Raw genomic sequence first — 25,370 nt, 5'->3', positions numbered from 1 at the left:
GTTAATGAAAGTAACGTTGGATCGATACTGACTCCGTGTAATGTGTGGCATTGTGGTATGGGCGAAGCGCTCTTTAGTCCTTTTGCAACTCACTTGTAGACATTTCATAAAGAATGGAAATGGATTATTAGAAATATTAATAACACGTGTTCTCTTTATTTTCCATATCCTGTAGCACAATTTTTGATTAATTATATGCAATCGATTTTTTTTCAATTGATTAAGTTTTTATTACATATATTAGTTAATGGTAATATTATATATAGTTAAATCCTATGGTTTTCTAACAGTAGTAACTAATACAAGAAATTGTAACTAATTATATATACAAAACATATAAGTGTAAGGTATTTTATAACACCTCTTTTACTATTTCTGTTTTAAATGTTATTTTGATTTCCATTTATATTATATATATCTACTATTATTTGACAATTAACTTTGATGATTTGTCATGTTTTTCATAATTTAGGTTTAATCATATTTTATGTTTTATTATTAATTTTCAAAAATAATTTGAGTGATTAGCAGATTACTTATCGTTATCTTGTGAATAATAAAAAACTTCTAACGATAATATCATAGTTAAATATATTATATTTGTTGACAAAAATTGGTAATGTTATAATATTATATAATGTGTATATATATATGTTTATATTATATTTGGTTGATAATATTAAACCGATTTTATTTTAATATATATTAACCATTTATCTTATAATATATATTAACCATTTATCTTATAAGACAAATTTCACAATCAAAGTCACTCATTATGATAATTCTGAAAAAAATTGACCAATAATTCAAAAATATTTATAATATCATTTGTGAAGTAAGTTTTTCACTTTCACACTAAAATTTAAAGCGTTTAAAATCTTTATTACTTTTAATAAATAATTGGTTATATTTTTTAATATACAATCATCCATAAATAATTGGTTATATTTTTTTATTAAGTTAATAATCATTATTATCTAAAACCATTATATATTATGATTATATATATATGATTGTTTTCAAAAATTATTTATGTAATAAAAGATATTTAATTGAAATAAAAAGCTTTATCTTATATAATTTTTTTATATTTAATTAAATATTAAATATTTAAAAATCATATTTATTTATAAATTTTTGTTAAACTATTAAACCCTCAATTGCTGATAAAACGCCTATTGTTTATTGTATAAAAGTGAACATATTTTATATGGGTTCCCATTTATCAATTTAAAAGAAATCTTCATATAAAATTAATAAATATTTATTTATTTTCTTAATACATATATTTTTTTTTAAAATATATTCAATTAGCAAATTATCACAAATAAAACAGGAAATATATCTTTTTATCAATAAAAAAACAGGAAATATATCTTTTTTTGGCGACAGGAAATATATCTAATCTCTATTTAATTGCTGTCAAGACTAACAAATTTTAATTATACATTATTTTCTGGTTATTTGCTTCACAATATATAGTTAGCGACTCTCTAGGGTTTTGCTGTCACTAGGGCACTCTCAGACGATTTGAAGACCAGAGTTTCGATCTTTTAGGCTTCAACATGACTCAAAACAAGAAGAAAGTTAACTGGTCGGAGCTTTGTCCTGAGTTGGTTCAATGTGTTTTCGAACGATTGAGTTTCACAAATCTGAAACGAGGAAGATCAGTCTGTTCTTCGTGGCGCACTGCTTTGAGAGGTTGCGTCCCAAAACGTAATCAGATTCCATGGCTGATTCTCTTCCCGCAAAACGACAATAACAACGAAAACAACAACACCAGTTGCGTGTTGTTCGTTCCAGAAGACAGAGACAAAACCTACAAAACCAGAGATCTCGGTGCTTACTTTGTTAAGAGTAGCTGTGTTGCTACTTATGGAAGCTGGCTCCTGATGTTGGACGCTCTTTGGAATCTCTACATTATAAATCCTTTGACCGGTGAGAGGATTGATTTACCAACCACTGACTATGCTCAATACGAACGACCTTCTGATATAAAACCCCAAGACCTCGTAGCTTGTCTCTGGATAGACGACATAAGCAAAGATTACTTAGTTGCGTGTGTAATGGGTTACCCTGTCTTTACAAAGAAAGGGAACCACTCGTGGCGAAGGATCTCCTCTCGTTACGGGGAAGGGCGCTACAAACAAATGGTATACGAACCCACATCCCAACAGCTCTACGTTCGTCGTTACTACAATTATCCTGTTAAGGTCTGGTCTTTCTCGGGAGATGATCCACAACAAGTCTCTGAAGATAATTATCCTCCAGTTGAGTATGCCTTTTGGGATTTCCTCAGCAAAGACAAAGAGTTGCATCTGAAAGAAGAAGAGTTTTATGTGAAAGAGTATGTTGACAGCAGGCTATACATTGCAGTCAGTACAGTCTCTGGACAAGTTTTGAAGGTAGTTAATGTGTTGCAGAAGTTCAAAAGATGGCGCTTTCTCGTCTACAAAATGCACCCTGTTGAGCTTACTTGGGAAGTAGTCGACTCTCTGGGCGATGAGGCGCTGATCTTAGACATGGGTATCACTGTTGTAGCCAAAGACATTCCAGGGATCAAGAGGAACTCAATCTACTTTAGTGGTCTCGATAATGGCAGCACAAATCCTGACCATATATTTGTGTTTGATCTCACCACCCATGAGATTGAACCTTTGCCTCAATGTGTTTTCTCCTCTGTTCGTTTCTCTGATGCTCGATGGTTCTTCCCGGGTCTAGACGCGTAGTCTAACTGTGCTGTTTGCACCTCATCATGTCTTAGTTTTTGTTTTGTTACTTCTAAATGGTGAAATGATATATAATGTTGATTTACTGTCATACCGGAGTCTTTGTTGTTAGGCGTGTTGTTAGTCTCACAATTCTGTGCAATCATTACTATTAACTAAACCCAATTTGGGGGATGCGTATAGAGATATTATATGATTCTTAGATGAAAAAAAGGTTTGCAAGTCATTTATTTCCCTAAACGGAGGAACTTAAAAATCATTATCTTTTTTTTTTTTTGAAAGAATTTTAAATTTATTCATATCAAAAAAAAACTTTTGTACAAAGATACTGCTAATCTTTTAAAACTGAGAAGAAAACATAACTCAATCTAATAAAACTCAAAAAGAGAAGAAAACTCAGCTCCTTCCCATCCACACTTCCATTATTCTCTCATATTTTCTGTCATTCTTCTTCCGAAGGGAGGTGATTCTATTCCTCACCAGCTTATCCATCAGAGTAGTCAAACAATTTGCTGGCTGAGAAGATTCTCCCACTCTTCTAACATTCCTCTCTTGCCAAAGGCCATAAATCACTGCTTGAAAGCCATATCTCAAAAGGAAAGTAGCAACTCTCTCCTGCAAACCATTTACCACCACTTGAGTCACCTGACTCCAACTGCAACCACCATTACCCGCCATATTACCAGTGACCCCCTTCCACACTTCTCTTGAATAGAGACAATAAAAAAACAAATGATCTCTGGTTTCATCCTCCACCTTGCAAAGCCAGCAAGTAGTGATGGCTTGAGGATTCCATTTTAACACCCTGTCTCCTGTGGCAAGCCTATTATGCATAGCAAGCCACACTATGAAAACAAACTTGGGAGTAGCCTCCGAGAACCAGATCCCTTTGCTCCACCCACCTTTGGCGACACATTTCTGGTAATGTTCCATGTGTGAGAAGTAAGAAAACCCGGCTTAAAATCCCTATTTTCCCTCTTCCACAAACAATCATCCTCCAAAGTGTTAAGACCTATGTTTTTCAATCTCATCACTTCATGTTCTATCTATATAAACACCGGGAGCTTATGCAGTCTTGAACGATACAGCTGGATAGCTCTTTCCACCGTAGTGTACAGAGGTATACCCAGAGCAATACAACCACTTTTCCCTGTTAGCTCAATCAATTTTCCCAAAGAAGACCAATTATCCCACCAGAAGTAAGTGTTTGAACCACTCTGAATATCCACTTGAGTTAACTGATAAGTTAAAGGCCTGAATTTCAACAGTTTCTTCCACATCCAAGAACCCAACAAGCTGCTCTCTTTAACACTCCAAAACGATCCCTTCCTGATAAGATACTTCCAAATCCAACGCACCCACAGAGAAGATCGAGTAGATAACAGTCTCCAAATAAGCTTTAAGCAGTAAACATTATTTGCTTCAGTGAGATTGCACAACCCCAACCCACCTTCATCTTTCGGCCATGATATCTTTGCTTTATGAGTTGAGAGCACTGGTCCAGACCATAAGAAAGCCGCGCAGATACTATTTATCTCTTGGATACACTGGTTTGGCAATCTGAAGACAGACATCCAGAAACTTGTAATGCTATACAAGACATAACCTATAAGCTGAAGTCTTCCAGCAAACGTGAGGTGCCTCGCCGTCCAAAAAGAAATCCTGGCTCTAATTTGAGATATAAGCCTACTGTAATCTTGAACTGTCATTTTCTTGGTCAAGAGGGGAAGACCAAAGTATCTCACTGGTAAGGTACCAGCTTCAAACGGGAATTGATCCAAGATAGCCACACTGTCTTCTGCTTTCACACCAGCCAGAAACAAGGTTGACTTCTCAAGACTAATGCTAAGCCCAGACATCCTCGCAAATCGCCTGAAAACTGCCAAGATACCCTCAATAGACTGCTTCCTCCCATCTGAAAAAACTAAGACACCATCCGCAAAACAAAGATGGGTCAAACTGAGATCTTTGCAGTACGGATGAAAGCCAATTCTTTTCTCTAGAGCAACTTTATCCAATAGTTTTGAAAGCGTCTGCATACAAATAACAAAAAGATAGGGAGACAAAGAGCTTCCCTGACGCAATCCCCTCTTACTGTTAAAGTATCCTGCAAGCTCTCCGTTTATCTGAATGGAGAAAGACGCCATCTCAATACACTTCTTGATCCAGATAATAAACTTTTCTGGGAAGTTCATAGCAGCCAGCACTGTTAATAAAAAAGACCACTGCACCGAGTCGAAGGCTTTTGATATATCAATCTTGACCACACACCTTTCTGTAACTGAATCATTGTGATAACTCTTCACTAGTTCAGAAGCTAGAAGGACATTTTCCATTAGTAATCGATCCTTTACAAAGGCTGACTGGTTCAGAGAGGGAGCAGCTTTTTCATCCGATTAGCTAACAGTTTCGAGAATACCTTATAGATGACGTTATAGCAAGATATAGGACGGTAGTCTTTCATGGTGATCGCGTCATTCTTCTTTGGAATTAAGGCCAAAATGGTGGAGTTGATACCCTTGGGAAGGAAGCCCTTATCAAAAAAAATATTGCACTGCTGTAACTAGATCTTTTCCGGTGATATGCCAAGTAGTTTTGAAGAACTCCGTGGTATAACCGTCAGGGCCCGGAGATTTGTCTGCAGCCATTGAGAATAGAACATTCTTCACTTCCTCAATAGATACAGCACTAATCAACATACTCCTATCCACTTCTGAGCATTCATAATCCAATAAAGACTTCAGTTCCTCAATTTCCACTCCTTCAAAATCATCAGGAACATACGTAAAAAAACTTTGAAAATGATCAACGGCTTCTTTCTTAATTTCCTCTTGAGTATCTGCAGTAGAACCATCAGCTCTTTTAATCTCTCGGATAGAATTCATGATTTCTCTAACTTTCGCAGCTCTGTGAAAACTCTTGTTATTCCCATCACCAACATTTAGCCAATGCACTTTTGCTCTCTGACTTAGAACCTTTTCCTCGATTCTTGATAAGAACACCCATCTATCATAAGCTATCGATTCAGCCTCCATATTACTTTGACCAGGATCTTCCAATGTTGTTGTTTGAGTCATACAAAGATTCTTGTAAGCTTCGTTTGTCTTCTTAAAAATATCACCAAACTTCTCCTTACTTAGCTTTCTCAGATGAGGTTTTAATGGCTTGAGTTTCTTAGATAATCTGAATAAAGCAGACGTAGAGATAAAGAGAGGCTCTGTCTCCGACCAAACGCTTTCAACAAGCCGAAGAAACTCAGGCGAATCAACCAAAGCATTAACAAATTTAAAAGGCTTTTGTGGCTTCATTTCCTCCTCCTTAACCACAAACCTACATCTTTGATGGTCGGAACAACCACCCGCTTCAAACACACAGTACGACTGAGGAAAACATCTCACCCAAGCTTCATTTATAAGAGTTCTATCTAACTTTTTGCAGATAACTCCATTATCCCTCTTGTTACTCCAGGTAAATTTGGGACTCTGAAAAGACATATCCACCAACGAGCAATACTCCACAGTTTCCTGAAACTCTCTCATCCCCAGAGAATCGAGAGAAACATCCACTGAATGCTCTGTACCATTAAAGATCTCATTGAAGTCTCCCATTGTAATCCACAGAGCTTTCCTAATGATAGGAGAGTCCTGATGATCCTTAAGATCCTGCCATAGTTCTCTTCTCTCCTCAGGCAGATTCAAGCCATAAACGAAAGAACAAAAAAATTCCACTCCAATCCCTTCCATAAGAATCGAACAAGTTACCAACTGATCATTCTGAAAGCAGGGGGTAACCCTCACTCTCGAACTCCATACTATCCACAACCTCCCAAATCTATTATACTCATAGTTCGCCACATAAGACCATCCCAGAACCACCTTTGCCAAAATCCTTTTCATTCTACCCTCCTTTACTCTAGTCTCAATTAAGCAACCAAACTGAAAATCACTTCTCCTAATCCAATCCTTCACAATCATATGTTTTGACTGCTTGTTAAAGCCTCTCATGTTCCAGAAAAAACCTGACATATTAATTACGTCGGGGTTTCTTTCTATTCAGATAGCTCGGACCTGCATCCTGAACTTTCTGACCTCCTCTCAGATATCTGTGGTTTAACTTGGAATCCCGAGGCAAGCATTGACGAGTAACAATCAACTCCTCCTCGTTTTCCTCAGAAGATTCATCTTCCTATTTCTTTTCCTCAAGATTTTCTTCCTCATCCGGAGATAAAACAGAGAATCTGGATCTAGTAAGTATAGATACCTGCCCAAAATCCAATTCTCTATGAGGCCGACTTGCTTTCCATGGAGAAACATCAGCCCATTCTTCAGTTTGTTCTGTCTTCTTTTCTTCAGGAGTTTTCTCTTCCCCTGATGACTTGTTTTCACTACCCTTTTCTTCTTTACCCTGCTCTAACGTCCTTTCCACCTTATCATTTGTTTCCAAAACCCGTTCTTCATTTGTGTTACTCTCCTGAACCTTATCCCCCGTACACAAAGCTTCCTTATCTACATCCTCTTCCCCCACTCGTATTTCTCCATCTTCCACTTCATTCTGATTTTCTTGTATCTCTTCTTTTCCCATAGGACAGATTTTCTCATTGTGACCCCACTTCTCACATTTCACACATTTCTTTGGTAGCCTCGGGTAGCTGTATTCCACCAAGACCACCTCTCCTTGGATATTGAAGTTCAGCTGCATAGGTAGATCCTTCGTCAAATCCACATTAACGAACACCTTCGCCTCCTCCAAGTTTAAGCATTGAGCTGTTTCCGGGTGCAATCTCCGTGGAACTCCCAATGGACTTGTTAGGTAGCTTAACCCTTGCCACGAGAACATTGTCAAAGGAACTCGTTTGACATGAACCCACATTGGTATCGATTGTGTTGGAGGCTTCTCCTTCTCTACTACCGGCGACCATTTCGTCATGACCACCGGAATTCCAGCTAGATTCCACATCCCCCTTATTAGAGTTCTGTTTTTATCCGCCTGATTCAAGATTCTGAACTTCATCGTCGTAGAGTTCACCTCAAAGACTTCTACCCTCTGAGCCTTATCATTCAAGTTCCAAATCTTGTTCACAATCGCGTGTACCTTAGCTATGTGAGGAACCTCATCCAGAAATTTGCCAATCAGAAAATCATCCCAGAGAGGAGCTACATCCTTCGTTATCTCCTCCAGAACCGTTATCGATCCAACCCCATCCTTCATTTCTATCTCAACGTCATATTTCTTCAGAACTTTTTGACCTTGAACTGCGCCTACCCACGATCCTTTAGGTTTGATCGGAAGAATCTGCTCCTGATCGCTTTTCTTCGTATCCACATCCTCCATATCCACATCCTTCCCGTCCCGGGGCGCTAAGGGACTGAAGGGAACAGACGGCAGTGTTTTGCTGACGCCTCTTATCCACATCCTTCGTCGGAGTTGAAATCCCAGTAGATCCCAACCCAGACATCGTAACCCGATCCGAAACTTGGGCTTCCTCCGTAGAAACACCTCTAATCGTCGGAGATAGAGGTAAATCCGGCGGATCCGCCATCGCCATCATCATTATCACATCTATTTGTTCACTTTCTTCCATGTTTGCAAAAAGCCGGACCATATAAATACAACATTACCATTACTTTACTAAAGAGTCTAAGAGGAAGAAGAGAAGTTGCTTTGTAATTGTGCGATGCCTTGAGAACCAAGAAAGGTGGTGTCACCCTTGAGTAAAGCAGAGAGTTTTTGGAGATCTCGTGAGATCAGCTTGAGGCGGTAGTTTTCCACTAAATTTTAAACACAATCCAAAATATATACATTAAAACGAGCTTTTGTGGTATTATAAGAAGGGGAAAACTACCTGACTTTAAACGTGATTTCAAGTTATAGAATAACATTGATAATGCTCTTAAATAACATGAGATGAGATCTAGTAAACATTCATGCTCATAAATGTTTTAATTTTTTTTTTGTTCATCATCACACAACGCATTAACAATAAACTTTAAGAAAATGGGAGAAGTCTATTAGAAACATCAGTAAACCATGTCTCTTTTATTAGATCATGTAGATCTAGCAAACTCGAAACGTCCTGCGATGAGCGGCAGACCTTCGTCCAAATAGCCATTGATCTTTGCTCCAAGAAATCCGAGGACGTTACTCAGTAGACATGCATCAAATACGTCGGCTGCAACCATGATATGTTCCATTAATACCTTAGGCGTATCATCCCACACGGTAGGTAAATACTCTCCTTGATCTGGAAGGCCATCAACGATTGGGTTTATGCACAGATCGATGTATTGCACAAGGTCTCTTACGTGTTCTGGATACCTGTTATCTGTCTTCAAAATAACCGCCCTAAGGTTCCTTTCTATGACTTCTGGAATCTGAAACAACCCGTTAATAGAGATCCTTATTCTTCGGCCTAGCGGAAAGGGAGCCTTCATGGCGACGAACACGATGAGTGTTCCCGCCGCAACGTCACTCCTCTCGTACTTGTCAAGTCTCGTGAACCGAACATTACCCCCTGTCCTGTGGTTGAACTCTCCTGGCTTGGACGCAAGAAACCCTAGTCTTGAATCTGCGATCACTACTTTCACAAGCGCTCCACGATCTCTTGTCTCTAATCTCGAACTTGCCCGAATGTATTTTCCTTTGACTATTAGAGGCTGAGTCAATCCTACGCGACTAAAGTAAGCTACCTCCGCCGCAGTATTGGCAAGGAGCCTTACAAGACTGTTACCGGTGGTGCGCCCAAATCTTGAACAGCGATTTCTTATCGGCTGCGGGAATGCCGGAGATGCAAAACGGCTAGCTTCATGAGTCTCTGTGTTTCTAGTGAACACTGAAACTATTCTAGAAGTTTCTTGATAGTTACTCAAGAAGTGTGTTGTCGAGGCTCTCACGGCAACGATAGGACTTGAATAACTAACTGTGGAGATTTCCAGAGTAGCATCGGTGGGAGAGATGGTATTGAAACTGCAACTAAATGTTGCTGCAAGGTCTGCGTCTGCGATTGTAACTCCGGCCATTCTTGAGAGTAATAAAGAGAGAACGAAGTAACAGGAGAAACAAAGTGCCATTCTGGTTTGTTGTATTAACTATATATATATATATATATATATAGGGTTTAATTGTTTCGCATTATTATATTTTCTTAAGGTTTCTGTTTTGTAGTTAATGATTATTTCAGCGGTTCAGTGGAAATTGATTAGCTAGTAATGTAACGAAGAATGGTAAAGTGTGCTTAGATAGTTTTTTTTGGTTGTTTGTGTGCTGCGATAGTTGTTACTCTTAATTAGTTACATTTTAATGATTTAAATTAAATATATAACTATATAGATCAAATACGCACATTCGCAAAATTGTTCAAATGACTATTAATTTTCTCAAAAACATGACTTTAGCCTCAAAATGAACTAGATGTTAGCTAGGATCCAATGACTCATGAACTTTTCTTTTCAAAGCGACGTAGGTACAATTGTTTTTTTTTTTTTTTTGTAAATTGAAGGAAAATGGGCAAATTATGGTTCATAGTTTGATCAAGGAAGTCACTTTTAAATAGCAGAATTTTGAATACGTTGTAACACCATGCATGCTGGATACAACAAAACGCTTTTTCAAATATCGATGAATTTGTGGCATTGTGGTTATTATTTATTTTTTGTCGAACATATAATGGTTATTCGTGATCTCTAAGAGGTGTAAATAGGATTTGGCAAAAAAACTGAACTGAACCGATCCGATTTGAAAAAGTACAACCAAACAAGAACCAAAACTTGTTAAATATTTGAATGGTTTCAAAACTTTTGATATCTAGAGAACTGGAATCGAGTCCAACACAAACCAAAATATCTGGGTATCCTCATGTCTAGTTTAATTTTGCTTTGATATATAATGGTGATTCACTATCATACCATAGTCTTTGTTGCTGAGAGTGTTGTCAGTCTCAAAATTTTATGCAATCATAACTATTTGTAAAGAGAACTTTATCTGAAGAACTTTTTCAATGCTTAAACTCCAGCCAATATAAAGGGGATAAAAATGGCCAATATTAAAAAAATTAGTGATTTAATTGGTCAAATTCAAGTTCAGGGGTTTTTTTTTTTTGCTTTTTTTTTTCTTTCTAAAGTTGGGTATTATTTTGGTGATTTTATCTTATATAAGATAAAAATATGAAAACAGATACCTTAATGAACATGTTTTTTATAAAATCTGATTCATGTTCTCAATTTTTCTTTTTACATTTTTTTTTCTAAATATATCGGATATATCTTATTGTTTCCATGTCTAATTTGGTAGCAAAGATCTTTTCCCTTTTCAAAATTTAAATTGGGGTAAAGTGAAAATAAGAATTCGTGATATTACTCTTTCTGTTTAAATTGTGTATTTTGATTTTCGTTTTATTATATGGTTATTGTATAAAAGTGAACATATCTTATAGATAAATTCTTTAGTTTTAGTCTAAATTTTTTTTATCACAAATATAGTTTCTAAAAGTTCAAAATTATCAAAATGTTTCATTAAAAAAGTAAATAGACATTTATATACATATAGTTAACTAATTTAGAGTTAATTAGCTTTGAAAGATGAAGTTTTTTTTATTTTTTTTGCTAAGAATGTGAATATCATTAAATAAATAATGAACAAATGATATAAGGTGTTAACTTGGATCCCATTCTGCTTATAAAGCTCAATGGTTCCTAAGTGTCCAAAAAAGATTAAAAAAAAAAACACTTAGAAACAAATATACCGTAGCAATTCCAAAGGAACAAATGCTAGAGCAAATATACAAAGATAACATGATCAGCTAAATGAAAACTGGTAGGTCAAGATGGAGACAGACCAGAAGATGATGGCTAGGCAGAGGGTCGCTCAGAGCACAACAGGCGGAGGCGGTTGACAACTCCGGCCATTGACGTCGATAAGCTGGAGTTTTGTGGGGCTAGGGTTTAAGATTTTTAAAAATAAATAAATAAATTAAAACAATTTAAAATAAAAAATTTAAAAATAGTTTCAACAAGAATTTTTGGATTTCAAAAATAAAATTTTGAAAAACAGAAATTGAAAAAAAAATAGAAACGAGGAAGATCAGTCTGTTCTTCGTGGCGCACTGCTTTGAGAGGCTGCGTCCCAAAGCGTAATCAGATTCCATGGCTGATTCTCTTCCCTAATAAGAAGGAAAACAACAACAACAGTTGTGTGTTATTCGTTCCAGACGATAGAGACAGAACCTACAAAACGAGAGATCTCGGTGTTGACTTTGTTAAGAGTTGCTCTATTGCTAGTTATGGCAGCTGGCTCGTGATGGGTGACACTCTCTGGAATCTCAATATTTTGAATCCTTTGACCAGGTGAGAGGATTGATTTACCATACCCACCTCGTCGACCTTATGATGGTATAAAACCTGAAAACCTCGTAGCTTGTCTCTGGATAGACGATAGAAGCAAAGATTACTTTGTTGTGTGTAAAATGGATTTGGCTATTTTTTATACCAAGAAAGGGAACCGCTCGTGGCGACTGGTTTCCGAGGGAATGTCTTACAAAAAAATGGTATACGAACACACGTCCCAAAAGCTCTACGTCAGTAGTTTCTACAATTGTCCTGTCCAGGTCTGGTCTTTCTCTGGAGATGAACCACAACAAATCTTTGGAGATTGTCCTCCAGATGGTATGCATCTCTTGCTGGGCTTTCTCCCTGATAGAAGCAAAGACGAAGAGTTGTATCTGAAAGAAAGAAAGTTTTATATGGAAGAATATGTTACTGTATCTGGACAATTTTTGAAGGTAGTTAATATGTTGCAGAAGTCCAAAAAGTGGTTCTTTCTCGTCCACAAGATTCACCCAACCGAGTTTACTTGGGAAGTAGTCGACTCTCTGGGCGATGAAGCGCTGATCTTAGACATGGGTATCACTGTTGTAGCCGAAGATATTCCAGGGATCAAGAAGAACTCAATCTATTTTAGTGGTCTCGATAATGGCAGCACGAATCCTGACCATATATTTGTGTTTGATCTCACCACCAGCGAGATTGAACCTTTGCCTCAATGTGTTTTCTCCTCTGTTAATTTCTCCTATGCTCGTTGGTTCTTCCCGGGCCTAGACGTTTAGCCTTAACTGTGCAATTGGCTTCATCATGTCTTAGTTTATTTTGTACTTCTAAATGGTGAAATGATATTTATGGTGATTCATTACCATAGCAGTCTTTGTTTTTTTGTTGAGAGTTTTGTTAGTCTCACAATTCTATGCAATCATATTATTATTAACTAAACCCAATTTGGGGGATGCGTATAGAGAGGTATTATATGATTCTTAGATGAAAATAAGGTTTGAATGTCATTTAATTCCCAAAACAGAGGAACAAAGAATCATTACCACATCAATTGTTCACTTTCTTCCATGTTTGCAAAAAGCTGGACCATATTAATGCAGCATTACCATTACATTACTAAAGAGGAAGAAGATAAGTTGCTTTGCAATTGCGTGATGCCTTGAGAACCAAGAAGGATGGTGTCCCCCTTGAGGAAAGCAGAGTACCAATGAGCGGAGAGTTTTGGCAATCTCCTGAGATGAGTATCGCTGAAATTCACATAGTACAATCCATATTTAGGACCGTATCCGCCAAGTAACTCGTAAACATCCATGAATGACCATATGAAGTATCCCTTTGTGTCAGACCCATTCCTACACGTTACAATAGTAATGTATATATCTTTTTTTTTTATCATATCGACAAAAGAGAAGAGAAGATGCAGTAAGAAACACTTTACTTACCTAACGGCATTGAGCACAGCACCAATGTAAACATGCAAGTACTCAATCCTTGGTGTATCCTTCTGTTGCATCTGAAAATCCCCCTTCATCGATTTACCTATTTGTTTGCATTGGGAAGAGTATTAAGCAGACTAAGACCAAAAAAAAAAAAGAACGAGAGAGAGAGAGACCCATAAGAGAAGAGAGTGAGACCATTCTCAAGAATGTAGACAGGAGGATTGCCATAGCTCTGCTTTATATACTCCAGAACACCTTCTAAAGCCCATGGAGTTACAGCACACTTATCAAAACAAAAATAAAACAACTAAGAAAGACTTTACTAGTATTAAAAAAATTTGCAACTAAATTTGGTAGCCTCAACCAAAACTCTTACTTGAGAAGTTGTAATATTACAAGTGTCTGTCCTCCCATGCAGTAAAATGAAGAAGAGATAATCAGCAAAATAAATCAGGATAGAAAATCAAAGGATGAAAAAAGATTTAAGTGTTTGATTCCTACTTGACAAAGTTATGCCACAGTCTGAGTAGAAATCTGAGTATCCTGGAAAATAAGGTTTGGTGTTTGTGACATTAGCTGCAAGGTAGTGAATGATTCCTATAAAGTCAGAGGAGCCTTTAACTAGCTCTGATTCTTCCTCTGAGAAATTTGGCAGTCTTGATCCGACGGTTCTTCTCATTACATATGGATAGTCTCCGTATACAAGAGGCTCAAGCATCCTGAATTTAAAAGTGCAGATTGTTTTCTTTTCAGCATAAGAAAAATGTTGAAAGATATTTTGGAACCGTTTGTAGTGTGACTCACCAGCCCAAGTAGAAATCTCTGGCTCTTTGAGCTGCCATTTCATCATCTTTGGAGCTTGTAGCAGGAGAAAACCCTATTGCATACAAGCTTAAGGCAACGGAACCGCCTTGCATATTCTGTACATTACATGTAACATGTTTCTCCTTCATCTTAAACTCACATTTTCAAGTGAGAGTTATATATACATGTATAAGCAGGTTTACCTTGTACTTTTGTCGATACAATCTTGAAGCAGAGGCGTGTGCAAGAAGCAAGTTATGACCTACTATATATGGTTCAGTGGAAGAGTTCCCTGACATGCAGTTCCCGGAACAACGACCAGGCCCAGTTATCCCATCGTTGTAACTTCCGATAGTGAATATATTAGCCTCGTTGATCGTGGTCCAGAATTTGACGTGACTCCCAAACTCTCTGAAGCAAACGTCTGCGTAAGCAGTAAAATCTTCACTGCAAAAGACAGATAATTAACACCAAGTTTATTCTTTAGAATTGCCTCCAATTTTTTTTATATATCAAAAATCGGTTTAAGAAGGTATGTGAATGTTGCTTGGTTTACATGATAGTGCGGTTGAGCCAGCCTCCATAGTCATCCTGGAGAGCTTGAGGTAGATCGTAGTGGTGCAGTGTAACATGTGGTTCAATTCCTGTGATAAGTTTACTTTTAAGTCTAACACGTAGGAACTAAAACCAAAAGAATTGCTTATTAGTAGATATGAAGAAAGTAAGGTGATCTTACCGTGTGTTACAAGTTCTTGGATGAAGCTCTTGTAGAACTGAAGACCCTTTGGGTTAACAGGACCTCTCCCATCTAATTAATGAGGTAGTATTAGCCTCAACCAAGTGAAAAAAAATTAATAACAGGTACAAGCAGACATACTTGGTATAAGCCTGGACCAAGAGATGGATAATTTGAAAGCATCCAAGCCAGTTTCCACCATGAGCTGCACATCTTCCTACATAATCCGACAACAAAAAATCTTTGATGTGATGACAATAAAAGTAGAAACTAGTTTACTTTAGGAGAGGGAGGCTTTTAGCAGAAAGAAAAAGACAGAACCTTGTACTTGTGATACCCATCACATGCTATGTCTCCATTATCTAAGTTACCTGCCAAGTTCAGAAGAAAAAACAAAACAATCAATCTTCTGTTGAGCTGCCACAATCACAATTGCTTGGATTTTCAAACTTAAAAAGAAAAAGTCATACGAGAGTTGACGAAAGTATCCCAGATGCTAGGCTTTCTCCCGTCCTCTGTAGCAGCACCTTCCCACTTTCAAAGACCACCACCAAGGCAAGCATTTCAATTGCCTCTTCAAACAATATCAGAATCCGAGTAGAAAGAAAGCTAGGGAAAGGGGCAAACCTGATAAGCAGAAGTACCGGATCCGAAAGCGAAGTCCTTAGGGAAATCACTCCTGGTGTAAACATGGCTACATCTCCCAGTAAAAGGAAGAGCCAATGAAATGGTAATGATGAGAGACAAAACCCAATCCATCATGTCGTTCTTTCTCGCACTTTCTCTCCATGTTCGTGGATATGTTATAAAACAATAAGTAGACCCTCAGCCTCCAATCCTATCTCACTAGCTTTACCCCACACCAGAGAAGTTTGAGTGACGAAGAACTAAACAAGTGTCTCTATCAGAACTTAAAAACCATTATTACTCAACAAAGAAAAAAAAGTTCACTCTACTTACCGTTTTTTTTTTCTTTGATAAAACTAGAAAACAAACAAAAACCACTATAAAAGCTTTTCTTCATCCGATACATTTATAGAAAAAAAAACAATTAATAATAAAACGGTTTAGTTACTTGTTTGGGGTGTTATGTGAGTGATGATCTCTAATTTGTTTGGTTCTTTATTAAGCGAAACAAATATAACTTAGTAACTTACCCTTATTCCATAAATAAAAAGTTTCCAGGAACGGTGAAATGTTGTAAACGTAAACTGTAAGAAAGCCATTAGAGAACAAAGTAAATGTCTTAATCTACCAAGATTTAGTCATGTGACTTGGTCAAAACGCTACAAAGTGCCAAAGCATTAATCCGGGTAGGATCCAAATCAGAATATATAAAGGCAACATTAAAAAGAGGAAGAAGAGAAGTTGATTTGCAATTGCGCGATGCCATGAGAACCAAGAACTGTGGTCTCGCCCTTGAGAAAAGCTGAGTACCAATGAGCAGAGAGTTTTGGAGATCTTGTGAGATGAGGATCGGTGAAATTCACATAGTACAACCCAAAGCTAGAACCGTATCCGTCAAGTAACTCGTACAAATCCATCAATGACCATATAAAGTAGCCTCTCGTGTCAGAACCATTCCTACACGTTACAATAGTATATGTCTTTTCTTTCTTTATCACATCAACAAGAGAGAAAATGTAGTAAGAAACACCTTAATCATCACCTAACGGCTTTGAGCACAGCAGCAATGTAAACCTGTAAGTACTCGATCCTTGGTGTGTCCTTCTCTTGCAGCTGAAAATCCCCCTTAATCGGTTTACGTATTCGTTTGCATTGGGAAGAGAATCAAGCAGACTAAGACAAAAGAACTAGAAAGTGAGAGAGAAGAGAGGGGAAGAGACCATTCTCCAGAATGTAGACAGGAGGATTGCCATAGCTTTGCTTTATATACTCCAGGACACCTTCCATAGCCCATGGAGTATCATCACATGTGTCCAAAAGCAACTAAGAAAAGACTTGACGGTATAAATAACTTTAGGAATTTTGCATCTGAATTGGTAGCCACAATTGAAACCTTACCCCAGTAGATGAGTCATTACAAAGGTCTGTCATCCCAAAGCAGAAAAACAAAGAAAAGATGATCAGTAAAGGATTTGTTTTGTTATATATATATACAAAGAAATATTAATGCTTTGAATTCCTACACGTCAAAGTTATGCCAGTGTCTGAGTAGAAATCTGAGTATCCTGAAAAATAAGGTTTGACGTTTGTGACAATAGCTGCAGTGTAGTGAGTTATTCCTACAAAGTCAGAGGAGCCTTTTACTAATTCTGATTCTTCCTCTGAGAAATATGGCAGTCTTGATCCAATGGTTCTTCTCATTACGTATGGATAGTCTCCGTATACAAGAGGCCCTAGCGTCCTGGATTACAAAGTGCATGCAGCCTCATTTTTCTCAGCATAAGGATATCTTGCCTAATCTGAAAGACCTTTTTGACACCATTTGTAGCCCGACTTACCAGCCTAAGTAGAAATCTCTGGCTCTTTGAGTTGCAATTTCATCATCCTTGGAGCTTGTAGAAGGAGAAAACCCTATTGCAAATAAGCCAAAGCCGACGGAACCTCCCTGCATACCCTGCTCGTTATATGCAATGTGTTGCTTTTCCATCATAAACTCACATTTTCAAGAAAGCGTTCAAAAACATATATATACATGTATAAGCAGGTTTACCTTGTACTTTTGACGATACAATCTTGAAACCGAGGCGTGTGCAAGAAGCAAGTTATGGCTTACTATGTACGGTTCAGACGAAGAGTTCCCTGACAAGCAGTTTCTGGAACATCGACCAGGCGGTGTTATACCATCGTTGTAACCTCCAATGGTGAATATATTAGCCTCATTGATCGTGGTCCAGAATTTAACGTGACTCCCAAACTCTCTGAAGCAAACGTCTGCGAAAGCAGTAAAGTCTTTACTGCAATGGAAGATAACATCAAGAGACTGAGGATCAGTATAAGAAGCTAAGTAAATGTCAGTCTTTTTTTTGTTAGATTACATGATAGTGCGGTTGAGCCATCCTCCATATTCATCCTCAAGAGCCTGGGGATGATCGTAGTGGTACAGTGTAACATGTGGTTCAATTCCTGTGATAAGTTTACTTTAAAGTTCAGGTAGTAGGAACTAAAAACCAAACTCAACAGAGTGCAAAGAGTTCCTTAGTGGATATGAAGAAGGCGTCTTACCGTGAGTTACAAGTTGTTGGATGAAGTTTTTGTAGAACTGGAGACCCTTTGGGTTAACAGGGCCTCTTCCATCTAATTAATGAGAGTTTAGCTCATTATAAACTTGATCCTTTCGAGTAATAAAAAGATAAGGGGGGCTCATGAAGACATACTTGGTATAAGCCTAGACCAAGAGATGGAGAATTTGAAGGCATCTAAGCCAGTTTCCACCATGAGCTGCACATCTTCCTGCAACATTTAAAAAAACAAAAAGAAAAAAATATTTAAATGTTATGACAAAAAGTAGAACTAAACGGGCAACATTATCGCAACGTCCCAGCCGGTCCTTAAGGGCAGGGGACCCACAAAAACACTAGGACCGAGGGGGAAAGTCGTTATATAAGCAACGTCCCAGCTCGTCCTTCGTCCCTCGTCCTTTGATATCTCTTGCGTCCTTTGCTTTTTTTATTTTAAGGACTTAAAATTGTCCTAGCAATAATGATGGCCTTTGGTTGAAAGAAAAAAAGAACCTTGTACTTGTGATAGCCATCACATGCTATGTCTCCATTATCTAAGTTACCTGCCAAGTTCATTAAAACAATTTTTTTTATTTTTTTGAATTTCCAAAACAGACGCAAAATAAATTTTTTTTTAATTACCAGTAAGTTAAAGCCTATAAATTCCTGTACATAAAACCAAAATATGCAGTATTAGTTTTGGTTCATGGATCATCCCCATCATGTCACTTATAGACTTTGGTTTAGTTGATGTAATAACATTCAGTAGTTCTCAAAAAAAAAAAGTAACATTTGGTAAAGAGTATGGTTATAACTAAAAATCCAAAACACCAAAAGAAAGATTACGAGAGTGAACGTAAGTATCCCAGATGCTCGGCGTTCTCCCGTCTTCATCAGCCGCCCCTTCCCACTGTCAGAACCCATCAAACATTTTTCTATAAAAGCAGAATCCGAGTAGATAAATTTCAAATTGAATCGAAATAACGAACCTGATAAGAAGAAGCACCGGATCCGAAAGAGAAGCCCTCAGGGAAATCACTCCTGCTGTAGACATGGTTGCATCTCCCAGTAAAAGGGAGAACCAGGGAAATGGTAATGATGAGAGACAAAACCAAATCCATTTTGCATTTCTCTCTAACTCCATAGAAGTTTGAGTGACCAAGAACTAAACAACTGTCTCTATCAAAATTTAATAGCCATTAATGTGAGTGTCTCTTCTTCTTTTTTGTTCTTTCTCTGATTTGTTTGGTTCTACTACTATATATTTAATCTAAACAAGTATTATTTCAATCACTTAAAAATCCGAATGATGATGGATGGACCTTTTTAAACACATGAACTAACTTGAGTTCCAGTCACTAATCTCGGTTCGTTTAACTATCATTTATGTTATTAATATTTGTCTTAAACAGTAAAAAATTGTTAGATTACCCCAAATAGTAATACACTCTTCCAAGAGAAAACAAAACAAAAGACAATTAACACCTTTTAGGGAAATAAATAATGTACCAAACTTTTGTGTGCTTGAGCGAGAACTAAATAACAACCAATCAGTACCGTTTATTTAATGCAGTTGAAATAGTATTTGATAGAAAAGGTTGTTCGTTGGGATTTGCAGAGAAAATGTATACTAAGAGCTTCTCTCTCATTTTATCATCTCCGCTTATCGTTGACTCTCCTTCTTCTTCTTCTTCTTCTTCTTCTTCTTCTTCTTCTTCTTCTTCTTCTTCTTCCTCTCTCGCCGTCCCTTGCTTCTTCTCTCCGACTAGTCTTAAACCATCAAGCGCCAGTCTCCCCGCGACGTATTTCCACAGGTACTCTCATCCTCGGAGTCTAACGTCTTCGCTCGCCGCCCTAATGTCTCCGGAAAACTCGGTTCTATCAGATGTCTGCGCTACAGGAATCTCCGGCGTCGTCGCGTTCTCGTGCCTCGGTTTCTGGGGAGAGATTGGCAAGCGTGGCATCTTCGACCAGGTCACAGATGTTTCGATTCACAGACATACATTTTATACGTTGAATAGAGGCGTCACAACTAATTGAATCTATATATGATAAGTCTTTTGTGCTTTTTTTTTCAGTATGTCTTGTCTGATCTAGGACTTAAACAGAACATAGTAAGGACTTGTTTTTTTTTAAGGCATATATGTGACTGACCAATTACATTTTCATGATTCTGTTTTGTCAGAAACTTATCCGGAAGCTTGTGCACATAAACATTGGCCTTGTTTTTATACTTTGCTGGCCACTCTTCAGGTAATATACCTTATATACCTATCAAAACATTATCCAATATGACAGGTGCATCTTTGGCTCTTCTGCTTTATGATCACTTCACTTCACTCAACTACCATCAATTATTTTCAGTTCTGGACTCCAAGGAGCCCTCTTCGCTTCTCTTATACCTGGACTCAATATTATAAGGATGCTTCTCCTGGGCCTTGGAGTCTACCAAGACGAAGGAACTATCAAGTCTATGAGCAGACACGGAGATCGCAGGTTTGATGAGTTTGAAATAATATCTCCTTTTTGTTTTTGTTTTTGTTTTTTTTTTGAATGAATGTTAAATTATATTCAGATCAAAAAAACCTTTTTTACAATGATTGTTACTTGTTTGAAAGTGTTTAAGTGACTACTTTTCTAGTAAGAATCATCTTGACCCAAACAAAAGTTGCATCGCCTTGTTTGAAAGTGTTTAACTGACTACTTTTCTAGTAATATCTCTTTTTTTGTCTTTTCACAAAGTGTCTATAATTGCTCTCTGAACCAGGGAACTACTTAAGGGACCGCTTTATTATGCACTCTCGATCACATCGGCATGTATCTTCTATTGGAAGACATCCCCAATAGCCATTGCAGTGGTGTGCAACCTCTGCGCAGGAGATGGTACGCTACAGTTACCTTTGTATCTGTTTTTGTATTGTCAATTTGATACCATTGGATGATGAGTCTTGTACACTCATGTCTCCTCACATTATGTTTAAAAGGTATGGCTGATATTGTTGGGAGGCGTCTTGGAACAGAGAAGCTTCCTTACAACAGAAACAAATCAGTAGCTGGTAGCATTGGGATGGCCATCGCAGGGTTCTTAGCATCTGTTGCGTATATGTACTACTTTGCTTCGTTTGGTTACATCGAGAATAGCGGGTGGGATATGATTCTTCGCTTCTTCATCATCTCTGTAGCATCAGCTCTTGTGGAATCACTCCCTATAAGCACTGACATTGACGACAATCTCACTGTTTCCTTAACCTCTGCCTTGGTCGGTACTCTACTCTTCTAATAGTAACACCGGCTCTCTTGCCATGTATCATCAAATACAGAGTCATCGAGCTTGATTGCCTCTGTGGAGTAAAACTCAGTAAAAAAACATTTTACATTTGGTAAAGTCTAAAAAGAATCGTTCTAAGTTGTAACTAAAACCCAAACACCAATTTTGGATTACGAGAGTGAACGAAAGTATCCCAGATGCTAGGCTTTCTCCCGTCTTCATCAGCAGCCCCTTTCCCACTGTCAGAGACAAAACTCCATCCATTTGGCTCTTCGCCCCACTCCCAATCCTATCACTTACTTTACCCGCGCGAGACAAGTTTTGAGTGACCAAGAACTAAACAAGTGTCTCTTTCATATTTTAAATATCCATCGACCATCGTTGCGCAAAGAGGAGCTTCACCTAACTAAAAAAAAAGTTTTCTTAATTCGATTCATCAGTAGAAAATAATCAGACACTACTTGTTTTTTAGTGATCTCTTTTATTTAGTGTAAATTGAGAGCATACACCATCAAGAAAGAAGCCTAGAAGAATCCAAGAAAGAAATTCAATCAAATTCCTTCTTTTTTTTTTTGAACACAAAGTTTCTTTCATTCATAATCAATCTTGTTCAATACAATAAAAAGAGGGAATTAGCCATCCTCTTTGTCCATAAGCATAACATACAACACATAAATAAGCTAAGTAAGAAAAGTCTTCAACCGAAGATGACAGCGAATTCGAGACGGTGCTTGAATGCGTCGGGAGAGCCTTCACGACAAAGTCAAACAGCTGGAGAATAGTCACATAATGTGACGTTGAGGCCCAGACCTCATCTACGAGAACTACCAAAGTAATCTCGATTGCATCTTCAGGTCCCGTGGAGACCGCTACGCAAGATGGCAAACCGATGAGGAAACTGAAGCATACACTCGGCACCAAGACCGAGGAAATACCTATTTCCATAGGAAAAAGGTAAGGTGGTAACAGTGTCTCCTCGGCAGAGGAGAATGGTCGAGAGAGGACCGAGGTTAACACGCCGGAAATCTCTGATAAAGAAACCCCATCACCAAAGACCGTAATAATCTGAAACGCTTTTTCATTCTTGAGTTTGGGCTTTGGTAAGCTTCTACTTGGGCTGTTTCTATTTGAGCTGGCAGGTTGTGTAGCTCTAATGGGCCAAACCCAATCATAAGTGAAAGGTAACCCATTGCACCTAACCTGCTCGGAGCAAAACGCGTCGAATTTTGGCTGTTTGACGGTGCCATAGGAGAGGTCACCGGAGATGCGTCGGAGAGAAACAGTACAGCCGTTGAGGAGGATCCACGCAAGGGCAGAGAGCACCACTTTAGGAGACGAGTAAAGTGAAGAAACATCTAAGAAATTAAGGTCTGGTCTCATGGAGATCTGAGATCTGATGCCTGAAAACTGGGAGAGAGCAAAACACAGTATGATAAGAGGTTCAGTCCTTACCGGAGACGGAAGGGAAGAGCTCGTTAAATAAGAACTATGCTCCAAGGGCTGGTGAAAGTACGGGACATAGTCGATCTCTTGACCCGTCTGATAGCTACTAGAGCGAGGTTCATCGGGAACTCTCCCTAAGAACCAGAACATAGCGGCGGTGAGAGAATCCTCTCGACTCGTCGCTAGAGCAGAAACCATCTGAGGAGAAAGGACCGCCGGTAGATCTGAGACGAAGAGTCTTCGGCTTCGTCGTTGCGTCCGTCGGGGTCTCCCTCCTCCGATAAAACAAAGGTTGTAACACAGTAACAAATGATAGAGAAAGTGAGAAAAAGCCATGAAGATGAAAGAGCTTGAGGTTTCCGGTGACAGTGCCCAGCACCGGCGAGAAAATGCTTCACCGGCGCCGGAGAAAGAAGATATGGGATGTGCCTCGAAGATTGTGTCCGGGAGAGAAAGTTTATTGATGGAGTATCAATCAAATTCCATTTCAAATCCTTAAATTAATTAAGAAGATTAATGTGTTAAAAAAATGAAAATTTGTGATCTTATAGTAGTTCACTGAAATATCCCTGATGTTATTAAATTTAAAAACACACAGTAAAAATCGTTAGATTGCCTCGTATACACTGTTTTGAAAGGAAAGGAAAAACAAAAAAACAAATTTCACCTTTTCGAGAAATAAATAATAAATATATAATCAGCAAACCACCAAATTTTGTGTGCTTCAGCAAACAACTGCCAAAAACTAATTTAATGCATTTAAAATATTTGATGAGATGTAGTTTAGTCGTTGGGATTTGCAGAAAATGTTGTTAGAGGAGCAAACTCCCTCTTTTTATCTTATTATATCTCCTCCCCATCTTCTTGTTGTTGTTGACTTTCTTCTTCTTCTTCTTCTTCCTCTCTAGCCATCGAACTCTTGGGAATCTCGACACTAGATCAACAAGCCGAAATGTTTCCGGAAAACTCAGTACTCTCAGATGTCTGCGCGACCGGAATCTCCGGCGTCGTCGCGTTCTCGTGCCTTGGTTTCTGGGGAGAGATTGGCAAGCGCGGCATCTTCGACCAGGTCACTGATACTCTTACATTTATACGTAGACTACAAGCATCACCACTCAGTTAGTTGAATCTATATAATAACTCTTTTGTGCTTTTTTTCAGTATGTCTTGTCTGATTTAGGACTTAAACAGAACATAGTAAGGACTTGTGTTTTTAGGCATATATGTGACTGACCAATTACATTTTCATCATTTTGTTTTCGTCAGAAACTCATCAGGAAGCTTGTGCACATAAATATTGGCCTTGTTTTTACGCTTTGCTGGCCACTCTTCAGGTAATACTTTACTTCCTATCAAACATTTATCCAATCTGACCGCTGGCATCTTTGGCTCATCACTTCACTCAACTACCATCAATTACATCAGTTCTGGACTCCAAGGAGCGCTTTTCGCTTCTCTTATAATTGGAGTCAATATTATAAGGATGCTGCTCCTGGGCCTTGGTGTCTACCAAGACGAAGGAACTATCAAGTCTATGAGCAGACACGGAGATCGCAGGTTACCTGAGTTTGACATAATATCTCCTTTTTTCTTTTGTCATTTCACAAAGTGTGTCTATAATTGCTCTCTGAACCAGCAGGGAACTACTCAAGGGACCGCTTTATTATGCAATCGCCATCACATTGGCATGTATCTTCTATTGGAAGACATCCCCAATAGCCATTGCAGTGGTATGCAACCTCTGCGCTGGAGATGGTACGTACAGATTAGCTCTGTTTTTGTTTTGTATAGATTAGCTCTGTTTTTGTTTTGTATATATTGTCTCCTCACATTATGTTATAAAAAGGTATGGCTGACATTGTTGGGAGGCGGCTTGGAACAAAGAAGCTTCCTTACAATAGAAACAAAACAATAGCTGGTAGCATTGGGATGGCAATCGCAGGGTTCTCAGCTTCTGTCGCGTATATGTACTACTTTGCTTCATTTGGTTACATCAAGAATAGTGGGTGGGATATGATACCTCGCTTCTTCATCATCTCTATAGCATCGGCTCTTGTGGAATCACTCCCGATAAGCACTGCCATTGACGACAATCTCACTGTTTCCTTAACATCTGCCTTGCTCGGCACTCTACTCTTCTAATTGTAGCACTGAGTCTCTTGTCCTGTATCATCAAATACAGAGTCATCGAGCTTCACTGCCTCTGTGGAGTAGAACTACATTCTTAGTTCCCACTTGTTAGTGAATAAACCTCATATTGGTGTTGGTGTTGCTGTAGACGATCTTATTTTTTCAGCTGCAATTCTGTTGGTAAAATTTTGTAATGTAGTGGGATATGTAGTGTACTACAGACACATCTATAAAGTGTACTAGAAACTCAATACATGCATGTTTGTTGTTTAGCCTGTGGCTATTTCGAAATTGATTGTATGCTTACTACAACAGG

General features: G+C 38.1%; 5 protein-coding genes and 1 pseudogene across 16 annotated transcripts; 4 read left to right on the top strand and 2 right to left on the bottom strand.

Moving 5' to 3' along the window:
* Positions 1–1,568: 1,568 nt before the first annotated feature.
* LOC106333978 (F-box protein At2g05970-like) lies at positions 1,569–2,732 on the top strand. The gene has a single exon (XM_013772354.1). It carries the CDS (start codon positions 1,569–1,571, stop codon positions 2,730–2,732), a length of 1,164 nt encoding a protein of 387 aa, XP_013627808.1.
* A 396-nt stretch (positions 2,733–3,128) lies between these two features.
* LOC106329747 lies at positions 3,129–3,665 on the bottom strand. Its single transcript, XM_013768394.1, has one exon. It carries the CDS (start codon positions 3,663–3,665, stop codon positions 3,129–3,131), a length of 537 nt encoding a protein of 178 aa, XP_013623848.1.
* Positions 3,666–11,550: 7,885 nt separating this feature from the next.
* LOC106329746 lies at positions 11,551–12,955 on the top strand (annotated as a pseudogene).
* Positions 12,956–13,034: 79 nt separating this feature from the next.
* Positions 13,035–19,363, bottom strand: LOC106334945 (beta-glucosidase 3-like). 9 transcript variants are annotated; one of them, XM_013773344.1, is made up of 14 exons: positions 19,203–19,255; positions 19,060–19,123; positions 18,856–18,879; positions 18,727–18,776; positions 18,370–18,445; positions 18,218–18,289; positions 18,031–18,118; positions 17,706–17,949; positions 17,494–17,609; positions 17,179–17,396; positions 17,054–17,079; positions 16,876–16,978; positions 16,698–16,794; positions 16,230–16,612 (listed from the first exon to the last, which is right to left on the bottom strand). In XM_013773344.1, exons 5-14 carry the CDS (start codon positions 18,428–18,430, stop codon positions 16,375–16,377), a joined length of 1,263 nt encoding a protein of 420 aa, XP_013628798.1. In that variant the 5' UTR covers positions 18,431–18,445; positions 18,727–18,776; positions 18,856–18,879; positions 19,060–19,123; positions 19,203–19,255; the 3' UTR covers positions 16,230–16,374. The 9 variants fall into 9 exon arrangements, with proteins under 9 accessions (XP_013628796.1, XP_013628795.1, XP_013628794.1 ...); XM_013773342.1 differs by lacking the exons at positions 16,230–16,612; positions 16,698–16,794; positions 16,876–16,978; ... (3 more) ...; positions 17,706–17,949; positions 18,856–18,879 and adding exons at positions 13,035–13,401; positions 13,492–13,588; positions 13,684–13,771; ... (2 more) ...; positions 14,293–14,408; positions 14,496–14,739 and having other exon boundaries at positions 19,203–19,349; XM_013773341.1 differs by lacking the exons at positions 16,230–16,612; positions 16,698–16,794; positions 16,876–16,978; ... (5 more) ...; positions 18,218–18,289; positions 18,856–18,879 and adding exons at positions 13,035–13,401; positions 13,492–13,588; positions 13,684–13,771; ... (4 more) ...; positions 14,849–14,936; positions 15,029–15,100 and having other exon boundaries at positions 19,203–19,349.
* Positions 19,364–19,783: 420 nt separating this feature from the next.
* On the top strand, positions 19,784–21,610 carry LOC106334947 (probable phytol kinase 2, chloroplastic). Of its 4 annotated transcripts, none has more exons than XM_013773350.1 (6): positions 19,784–19,891; positions 19,922–20,187; positions 20,399–20,466; positions 20,578–20,709; positions 20,981–21,096; positions 21,198–21,610. In XM_013773350.1, the coding sequence occupies exons 1-6, from the start codon at positions 19,837–19,839 to the stop codon at positions 21,491–21,493; spliced, it is 933 nt and encodes a 310-aa protein (XP_013628804.1). In that variant the 5' UTR covers positions 19,784–19,836; the 3' UTR covers positions 21,494–21,610. The 4 variants fall into 4 exon arrangements, with proteins under 4 accessions (XP_013628804.1, XP_013628805.1, XP_013628803.1 ...); XM_013773351.1 differs by having other exon boundaries at positions 19,784–19,898; positions 19,929–20,187; XM_013773352.1 differs by having other exon boundaries at positions 19,785–19,891; positions 19,934–20,187.
* Positions 21,611–23,731: 2,121 nt separating this feature from the next.
* Positions 23,732–25,364, top strand: LOC106334948 (probable phytol kinase 2, chloroplastic). The gene is made up of 5 exons (XM_013773353.1): positions 23,732–23,993; positions 24,191–24,258; positions 24,350–24,481; positions 24,564–24,679; positions 24,771–25,364. Exons 1-5 carry the CDS (start codon positions 23,877–23,879, stop codon positions 25,064–25,066), a joined length of 729 nt encoding a protein of 242 aa, XP_013628807.1. The 5' UTR covers positions 23,732–23,876; the 3' UTR covers positions 25,067–25,364.
* Positions 25,365–25,370: the final 6 nt, after the last annotated feature.

The sequence above is a fragment of the Brassica oleracea genome, chromosome C3 (genome assembly GCF_000695525.1).
Source record: "Brassica oleracea var. oleracea cultivar TO1000 chromosome C3, BOL, whole genome shotgun sequence".
NCBI classification, from domain to species: Eukaryota; Viridiplantae; Streptophyta; class Magnoliopsida; order Brassicales; family Brassicaceae; genus Brassica; species Brassica oleracea.
Note: the sequence above shows the minus strand (reverse complement) of the source record. Positions and strands in the feature narration are given on the sequence as shown.

What these genes read in the sequence shown, in the direction of transcription:
- LOC106333978 (XM_013772354.1), top strand. Translation starts at nt 1,569, where the DNA reads ATGACTCAAAACAAGAAGAAAGTTAACTGGTCGGAGCTTTGTCCTGAG.
- LOC106329747 (XM_013768394.1), bottom strand. Translation starts at nt 3,665, where the DNA reads ATGGAACATTACCAGAAATGTGTCGCCAAAGGTGGGTGGAGCAAAGGG.
- LOC106334945 (XM_013773339.1), bottom strand. Translation starts at nt 19,334, where the DNA reads ATGGATTTGGTTTTGTCTCTCATCATTACCATTTCCCTGGTTCTCCCT. An exon ending in AGAGATTTCTACTTAGGCTG is followed by an intron (nt 17,397 to 17,493) that starts GTAAGTCGGGCT and finishes TTTGTAATCCAG; the next exon opens with GACGCTAGGGCCTCTTGTAT. An exon ending in TGTCTACATTCTGGAGAATG is followed by an intron (nt 16,795 to 16,875) that starts GTCTCTTCCCCT and finishes GCAAACGAATAC; the next exon opens with GTAAACCGATTAAGGGGGAT.
- LOC106334947 (XM_013773349.1), top strand. Translation starts at nt 19,837, where the DNA reads ATGTATACTAAGAGCTTCTCTCTCATTTTATCATCTCCGCTTATCGTT. An exon ending in CTTTGCTGGCCACTCTTCAG is followed by an intron (nt 20,467 to 20,577) that starts GTAATATACCTT and finishes AATTATTTTCAG; the next exon opens with TTCTGGACTCCAAGGAGCCC. An exon ending in AGCAGACACGGAGATCGCAG is followed by an intron (nt 20,710 to 20,980) that starts GTTTGATGAGTT and finishes TCTCTGAACCAG; the next exon opens with GGAACTACTTAAGGGACCGC.
- LOC106334948 (XM_013773353.1), top strand. Translation starts at nt 23,877, where the DNA reads ATGTTTCCGGAAAACTCAGTACTCTCAGATGTCTGCGCGACCGGAATC. An exon ending in AGCGCGGCATCTTCGACCAG is followed by an intron (nt 23,994 to 24,190) that starts GTCACTGATACT and finishes TGTTTTCGTCAG; the next exon opens with AAACTCATCAGGAAGCTTGT. An exon ending in AGCAGACACGGAGATCGCAG is followed by an intron (nt 24,482 to 24,563) that starts GTTACCTGAGTT and finishes CTGAACCAGCAG; the next exon opens with GGAACTACTCAAGGGACCGC.